Source organism: Exophiala oligosperma (genome assembly GCF_000835515.1).
Source record: "Exophiala oligosperma strain CBS 72588 unplaced genomic scaffold supercont1.32, whole genome shotgun sequence".
In the NCBI taxonomy this organism is placed as follows: Eukaryota; Fungi; Ascomycota; class Eurotiomycetes; order Chaetothyriales; family Herpotrichiellaceae; genus Exophiala; species Exophiala oligosperma.
This window is the reverse complement of record NW_015622849.1, coordinates 1-8,819: the sequence shown is the minus strand read 5'-3', so window position 1 is coordinate 8,819 and position 8,819 is coordinate 1. Positions and strand designations below refer to the sequence as shown.

At 49.2% G+C, this 8,819-nt stretch overlaps 2 protein-coding genes across 2 annotated transcripts; both read left to right on the top strand.

Moving 5' to 3' along the window:
- Nucleotides 1–2,527: 2,527 nt before the first annotated feature.
- Nucleotides 2,528–4,849, top strand: PV06_11431 (uncharacterized protein; the record flags this gene model as incomplete). Its single annotated transcript, XM_016413101.1, has 6 exons — nt 2,528–3,090; nt 3,134–3,573; nt 3,628–3,954; nt 4,032–4,281; nt 4,327–4,360; nt 4,415–4,849. The coding sequence occupies 6 exons, from the start codon at nt 2,528–2,530 to the stop codon at nt 4,847–4,849; spliced, it is 2,049 nt and encodes a 682-aa protein (XP_016256498.1).
- A 1,380-nt stretch (nt 4,850–6,229) lies between these two features.
- PV06_11430 (uncharacterized protein) lies at nt 6,230–6,625 on the top strand (the record flags this gene model as incomplete). Its single annotated transcript, XM_016413100.1, has 2 exons — nt 6,230–6,234; nt 6,256–6,625. 2 exons carry the CDS (start codon nt 6,230–6,232, stop codon nt 6,623–6,625), a joined length of 375 nt encoding a protein of 124 aa, XP_016256497.1.
- Nucleotides 6,626–8,819: the final 2,194 nt, after the last annotated feature.

Here is an 8,819-nt window from a genome sequence, read left to right as displayed (position 1 = left end):
TCGGTCATACATCGCGGCGTATAATAGACATTGTATAGTTGCGACATAAATCGATCCCGAACCAGCGATCTGGTGAGATGTAACTGCTTTCTGAATCGCGGACGTGTTTGTGTAAAACGAGTTCTCCATTCGCGTGAAGGCACTGCGCAGGTGTAGACTGTGTTGTTCGCTGCAAGGCAAATACGAACGATGATGTTGTATGAAAGAGTTCTGATATGTATTATGGACATCCGTTACTGATCTCTACTCCTTGGCATACTCCCCTTCACCGACGATGACAATCCCACTCTCCATAAACGATATTCGTTGAAAGCGAAGATCTCACCTTCGCGGCCGAAGCAGAAATTAGCCACTCCACCAGGTATAAGAATTTTTCCTAACGGCACCCCACCAGCAGACCAGATATGGATTCCGTCCAAACATCCGCTGTATACATTTCCCTTGGTGTCAACTTTTATCCCGTCTGGGGCGCGACCCTCAGCAAAAGCGAAGAGGCGCTTGTTGATCAGAAACGGCTCTTCTGAAATTTTGACAACATCAAAAGCGTAGCTGAGCTACGGTTAATCTCGTCGGTCTTCTAAAGAGGCAGAGACTTACATAGTAGAAGCCCTCGTTTGATCCGTTGACCCGTCCCCATGTATATAATCTGTGTCCTGTGAGAGGTGTCAGCTTGTTCCAGCGATCAAATTGGACGAAACGCAAGACCTACAGTAATGTACAGAATTTTCCCATCCGGCGAAAATGCAATTCCGTTCGGCCTCCCGAAACCATCCGCGACAGCACGTATACTCTTTGTGAGCACATCGTACCGATAAATTTGGCTAGGCAGTTTTGGATAACCTCGATAACCTTGCTCATAGCCGTAGATAGGATCCGTGAACCAGATTGCACCGTCTTCTGCCACCACTGCATCATTGACAGAATTGAACGGCACTCCATGAAAGGACGATAGAATGACCTCTGCCTCATGAGGAGCTTTAGCGTCCATGTAAACGAGGCCGCCGGCATGATCATGATCCCCTTGAGCACAGAATAGAACACCATCACGATAACTGATGCCGCCCGCTGCCATTGAAATGCCCGGGGCAGCTATATCCTGCCGAAGATACGGACCCGTGGTGGAGATCTTGGAAATGAAGACGCCTTGTTCGCCACCAGACCCGACGTGGCGGTTGCTGGTCACGAACAACTCTCCAGATGATTCAATATACACACCAGCTTCATGGAAGTAAGGAGCTTCAGGTGTGTGCATACAGAGTGACAGCTGAGGTGTCTCCCCTGCGATTGCATGAAACTGGCGGTGAAAATTAATAAAGCTTTTTGAAGATGAGCCCATGACAGCGCCAGCAACCACGTACTACTGCAAGAGCTTGGGACAAGCACGGTGATGTTAAGCCTGGAGGTCCTCGAGAAGCTGCTGGTAACAAACGGCTCGAGTGCCTATTATGAAGGAGCCGGCAAAATAGATTTCATCCAACGGCCGAAGACACTAACACTTTCGGTATGTAATGCAATGCCGAACAAGTCGCATTATCGGCCATCGGGTCTCGGCTTCGCGAATCGGTAACTTACTCTTCTCTGCATTTGCAATTGTGATTTGCTATTTTCCACTGTTCGATCCGCTCAAAATTGCACAAGTCTATTCGACGACTGAGTGTGGATGGTAAGAAGAAAAGCTCATATATCTGTAGTTCAAAGCCTGGATTCTTTCCACTCGTAAGAAAGTGAAGAAACCATACACTCAGAAAGATGAGATGAGTTGATTCTGAAAGCACAAATCTATGCCGAGTCTTTTTGAAGCACTCACAGACTCAGGTGAATTCATATTGCTTTTGCAAATTGCCAACCCTGTGTCTTAGCTTTCATTTGCTTGTAGTTGTAGCAGGAATGCTCTTCACAAGGCCGACATTCGACAGCATCATTGCTTCCGCGTACAGTCTGACACGTAGTGTCAAAGTTTTGCCGATTGATACGGTTCCCACATCCAACGGCTTTTGAACCAAACGCCGGTTCAGTTGCCGCTTTCCGGTAAAGGATGAGCTCCATAACACCCCTACATTTCCAAAAGGGACAGCGCTCTCCAATACCCGAGGATAAACCTCCGCACTACCTGCCTTCAGGTATGTACCAGGAGTGGCGTCAGCTTGATGAGGGGAATCTCTTCCACTTCCCACTCCACGAACAACTTAGGTATTCCGTTGCTGAGCCTTACTACCTACTTTGATCCTGGTTCTAAACTCCATGTCTTCTTGTCGCATCTAACCACCGTACGTACTTCCAGAATATTAGCCGTCACCTACAAGATCTCATTCAGAATCCTGTAATGTGTCTCGTCCGCTCCTTGTGATAGTTCGGTACGCACTGCGCCCAAACTGGAAACAAGCACAGCAGTCTGAGGAATTAGCAGATCGCGTTGGTCGTGGATGGCGGGGAAGCGATGCTCTAGAGCCTGTATTCGATGCAGAGTGTCGAAAATAAAATGTACCCTGTACGTGCAGAATTTACAATGTTCTGCTGGAATAGAAAAATGCTGACAGGAGAATCCGATCGCAGATCCCACATAGACCACGAACAGTCATGCCCATGCGAAAACTGTTACAAAGCTGGCGTTGAGTGCGTGCCTGCAACATCGAATAGAGGACGAACACGAAGGCAATCGCGCCCACAGCAAGCCGAGAGTGGCCTGGAGTCATTCGGGTTCCCGCACAGTCGAGTGCACTTTCCTGCATCAGACCAAGTCGATTCACGCCTCTCGGACCAAGTTGACTTGCACCTGTCGGATCGCACATTCGCAAGCGTCTCACCTACAGCGAGTCTCGGAGGAGCAGGTGAACGTCGCGGTGGTACTGACATTGATGGTATCATTTCTGCTGGCGACCTTCATGGCACTGCAGACATATTGAATTTTGTTCAGAGCATCACTGGCGCTTCTACTGCCGCGGACTCCCCAAACGGCAGGCTGAATGTCTACTCTAAACTGGCCAGTCCGCATGTGCAAGCCGCGCTGGATCCTGTGACGCCTTGCTCGGAATACTTTCTTATCTCGTCTGGTCAGTTGACCTTTCCAGAGCTGGCACGACTCCTCGAACGGTAAGCCGTGGACGTTTTTTGAAGTAAAACTAAGTGGTTGCAGATTTGCTGAGGTGTATTGTCCCTACTATCCAATCATTCCACGGAAGGCACTATGCCGGGAGAATTTAGCGAACATGGCGAATTGCGAGCCTGTTCTTCTTACGGCGATGATAACAATAGCCGCACAGGACATTCGTGGAGCTAACGATCGTATACTACAGAGCTGCTCCCAGTACATGCAAATCTTGTTGGGTGAGATAATGTTAGGTATACGATGCAAAGTGGACGCTCTCGAGGCTACACTCTTATTAGCAGAATGGGAACCTCAATACTCCCTCCTGGACTCTACAGCCAGAAGATGCGGTGGCGAAGACACTGCTGCGTTTATGCATATTGGTCTGGCACTTCGAATAGCTTCCTTCTTGGACCTGGAGCAGGCTTTTCCCGAAGAGTCTAAAAAACCAGCGGATCAAATTACAAGGGAGGCTTTGGCTTATGTCGGTAAGAGACAAGTCTTCTCTTCCAGCTACCGCTGACCTGTCTGTGTTTCTGTAGCTTGCTTCTTGTCCGACCGCCAGATCTCTATTCGTACAGGCCGACAGTTTGGCTTTCACGGCACAACTCCGGCATTTTTGGCCCGACTGCTTCTGTTTGCAGACACTCACCGAAGGAATGTGAAATGCAAAACGAGCAACGCTGATCAAGCTAAGATACTGGAAGCACGCCTAGAGCTTACCTCAATCTATAGCGAGGTGCATCAACATCTCTATCGTGGACAGATCGATGCCAGCAGGACGTTGCAGGACCAGATATGCGACCCCCGGCTCAATGAGTTTCGAACAGCCATGACTGCATGGAAGACTAAGTGGGGCGGTGTTGATTGTAAGTTGCTCGCTCAAAGGACCGTTGCCCACGGTGTCTCCCGTTGAGCGCGAGCCTTATCGTACTAATGTTCACAGACCCAACACAAGTGAAGATCCAGCTGGACTTGTCGTTTGAGTATTTAAGACTGTACGCAAATGCTTTCGTTTTTCGCGACAGGGCTGGGAATCATGATAGTTGCTCTATCGATCAAACTGCGTCCGGACTTTCGTCTACAGACGACTTCTTCTTGCAGTCTCTGGACGCTGCAAAAACGTTCCTCGCCATTTTAAACAATCACATACCCCCCGGAAACCCTTTCAATTATTTACCTATCCGATTCCTTCTGTTAGTATGTTCGCCAAGAAGTTTTCATCCGCTGACACTACGTAGTTACGCTGTCAATTGTGCTGTGCTTCTATATAAGGTTCCCGACCCTTTCTAAGAGACTGCTAGGGTGAAGACTGACAACCCTTTCCAGATCCTCACCCTGAAGATCGTCCCGCAGCAGGAGATCGTGCGCGTGCACGTACTAGTACGGGCAACCATAAAAAGGTTGAAGCAAAGCAGCCTACGTCCGAGTGATCTAGCGTCGCACTACGGTCATCTACTCGATTTTCTGTGGTCGACAGAGAGATATAGGCTGAACCCGGATCCTGACTTAAGTTCAACCTCCGAACCCTTTCCAACCAGACGATCCGATGTGGATGTAGATCTCGAAAACACGTCTAGTTTTGTATCAGGAGATACCACGGGCGTAGATCTAGTCTACTCGAGCCAACATCAGTACCGTCAGGACCGTCCGGACCAGAACCCAGACCTCAATTATGACATTTTGCAGCAGCTCACAGCGCACGATCCTGCATGGGAGAATCTATTGTTTGGCGACAATCTAGCAGAAGACACAACTCACTAGATTCTGCATAACTTCAGAACCTCGACACGAATACAACAGTGGAGACGCAGCGCAGCAGGATTTGATATCAGGAACTCTTAGATGCCCATGTGGTTGTACAAGAAACAACAAAAGACAGCCCGGTCTTCATTTGGAACAAAGCTCGAGGTCTCAAGGAGGGCATCGGCGTAGATTTTCCATTACGGAAGCTGAAGTTGTCTACAGACCTTGCGCCATCAGGAGACTTCGCAATTAGTCTGCGCCAGACGAAGCGATGCATTGGCGGGCACATTACCTGACTGAGTATGGAGCATTGCGTGCGTACCAAGATGTCGACGATACCAAAGGAGCCCAGTAGCACAGGCACGAAAGCTCTGAGATGCAGAAAGATCGCTCCATTAATGCAGTAGTAATTCCACCATCGTCCTTCTCGGAGTTTCCTCGAGCAAAGCTACCTCAAAGCTCACATCATTCGTGGTCCTCGTGCTCCAGCCCATCCTAGCGGTAGCAATAGATGATCTCCCACTGATCAGGCTCTCCATGCACGACCCTAGACAACGAGCAGCCTCCGTGGTCACATAATGCCGCTTCTGCTAGGAAGATTGCGATGGGTCGTGTCGCATTTAGAATAATCACGCAGGTCTCAATGGATATCTCTGCTGAGTACCACTAGTGACGAAGGGGAACTGCCATTTATTCAACTAAATTTATTTTCACCCGCAAAACTCACGTTCCTCCACCTCGAATCTTTCCCTTTCTGAGATTTGACATCTGCCCCTCCATCCCACCACTGCCAGCCCGTGCCGCATGTGCTAACAGCAATGGATCTCGGTGTTCATGCACTCCAATGAAGGCTGAACGAATCCTTGCACAGCCACTAGCTGCGAAGGCGTTGTGTACGTGGATGTGTATAAGTACTCGAGGAATACATCGAAAACGTCGACAGTGGTGGCTCCTCCCACGGAGGGTTATCCTCTTGATTCCCACTGGAAACGGTTCCGGTGAAATTATGTCGCGCTCGATAGAATGGGCATCGATCCACTAGGACCTGCGAATGGGCATAGTATGGCGTCTTCTCTGAGCCTACGTATATGAGGACCGGGCTTGAGGTGAAATGCCTGCAGGCTGGTCAGGGGTGGCCGACAATATGCAGAGAAGCTGACATCAGTTACGTCCTCGTCCAACTCATTCAGCCCTTCGTCCTTCTTTCTACCCATGATCGTTTGGCTAGCCCGCAGGCCCTGAGGAGAGGAGAGCATATTGGGCCTGAATTTGCTTCAGGCGCAAGGTGTTGCTCAGCAGGAACCGCCAAGAGTTACCCCGCAACGCATGCTTTAGTGTACTGTGAGTGCCAAGTGGGTGTCCATCCGTTTCATGTCCCAGCCCAGTGACTGCGGCATGATGACGTGAATTACTCCTGACGAGAGGTCGATATATCTCGCCTTCAAAAATATATTCAAAGGAAAAGACGCACATGTTCGGACGAATAAGAAGATTCGCAAGCTGATCCAAGTCCACCAGACCAAGGCCGAAGTTCGCGACTTGATTGCTGAGTATAATGTCGACAACGAGTGCAACGCCGTCAAGAGTCTGCTCGAGCAGTGTATTTTCGAATCCACCTTGAAGGCGAAGATCAAGTTTCCAGAGGTGTTTGACATCTCGCCGGCGCAGAGTGCTGATCGTGCAGCCTCGGAAGCAGAAGCTGCGCGAGCTGAGGTTCATGTGATACGAGACATTTACTTCAGACCTCAAGACTTGAATGCGGTATCTGCAGATCGTCCGCCGGAGAGGAGATAAGGTACCAAGTGGTATGGTAATCCTCGCTATCCTGCTGACTCAAAACCGTCCTAGCCTCAGAATTCGAACCTCAACGCTGTCGCGATCCCGAACCTGACGAAGCGAACACCTTCCCTATACCCTGTCTATCTCCTCTACGCTACCCAGCACTGCATCTTACTGGAAGTGCAAACCCCTCTTAGAAAAAAGCATGCTACACCTTTGGGCAACAACGAATACCTCCAGTATTGCAGTCGTCGACAAAATCACCTTTCTTCAAGATTAATCAATACTCTCAAAGAATAGGGCATAGCGATTTGTGCGAAGTAATGCTCAGAAAGACGATGATAATAATACCAAACCACGTGACTTTCGACTTCAACTGCGGCTTTCTAGCTGGGAACTGTTGAACCCGTCTCAAGGGGTCTGTGGGTGGGTGAGTGAGCGTTGTATCTTGTCTGGTCTGCCTTACATTGAATGGCCTTTTCATGTTGGCGGCAAAAACCAATTCTGGTCAACTACTTTTATGAACCAGTGCAAGCATGTCCATGGAAGTCGCCGTGCATGGATCAGCAGAATAAATACTATTCGTTTCGAAATTTCTATCAGTTCAATAGGCTGATACGTCCCGCAGCCAACCGTCCAACCACGGCATTCGCAGGTGCAAGGCCCATTTCTCTCAGGTATTCGAAGCACATAGTTCTTCGCCTCAGTGAGTACTCATCATCGCTCAGACCTATGCATAATCCATGGGGCCCAAAGGCATATATCTTGCCGGCAGGCCATGGCGATTCGCCATTGGCAAACACTATCCAACTCTCTCTCAAATGGTGACCAACCTGCTCAGCTCCTCGATTGTGCGAGATGTCGATACCACCAAAGAGAATACTCAGGTCGTTGGCGTGGTGGGCACGACTGGAGGACTGCCAAGGATTCGACTCATCGAACACAAATTGATGGACTGGTTTCTTCTCTCGTACCCAGCGCTTTGCGATGCTGTCTACAGGAAGTGCGAAGCGAGAATCATTAATGAAGTCCAACGCACCGTATTTGCATTGTGTGGGACGGCTGCGATTGATGTGGTAAAGCCTGCTTAGATTAGGAGCGTATTCGCCGGCGGCGGCAAAGCAGTCAGCAATCTCGTCGGCTGACATTGTTTCGATCCCATTCCTCCACAAAACAGACTGGAAGGTCAGCAGAGGAGCTTGAATTTCCATGATTCCACTTACCTCGTACTCGACGTCACCGATCATGAGACTTTTTACAGTCTCAAATTTCTCTTGCCAACCATGGAACGACGGCTCATCTTGGAGCCACATTGAATTGATGCCGCATGTAGTTAGAGCCTTTACCAAGGATGAAGCAGAAGCATGCCGTAATGACCTTTTCTCTTCTTCTTGAACTGCCTTCTCCAATCGCTGTACCAAACCAGCACCGATGGCTTGTGGAAGAGGCGGTGAGAGGTACAATGAGCCGGACACAAGGATGGCCCTGTTCACCGGTGCTCTCGTGAGTATGTGTGCATGTGTGTACACAGCCCCGGCACTTTCGCCAGCTAACGTTATGTTGTTCTAAGAGATATCAGGGCCCAAGTCTCCCAGTATTTCATACAAGCGATGAGATCGGACTTACCGGATCACCCCCAAACTCTGAAATATGGTCACTGACCCATTTGATTGCTAGTCGCTGGTCTTGCAACGCAAGGTTCACTTCCCCTTTCCCATCGCCAAACGCGAATATGTTCAAGCGGTAATTAAAGCTGACGTAGATTATGGGTTTGCCGCATGAAATAGATTGCACAACCAGTCTTGTGGGATCTTGTCTCGTTCAGAACAACAGGCAACAATGAAACCAATATAACATACCAAAGACTGCTGTGGAGGGTGATCCGAATGTCATTACCTGCGAACCTCCTGGGATAATTGTCAGATTCGCGCACAGGAATATAGATACACGAGCACAGACCGTGAATCCATAACACTACTGGCAAAGAAGCTTCGCCTTGGGACACCGATGATGGGCAATGTACATTGAGATTTAGACATTTGAACTCATCCTCTTCAAGCTTCGAGCTTGGTAAGTCGCTTGGAAGCCGCAGAAGGTGTCCAATATCAATCTGTGGTTGGGGACACTGCGGACTCAAGGCCCAATATCTTAGTCAAAAGTACGACCTCTCAGTGCATCTTATTCTTACCCAAACTGCGTTGCATCAAAA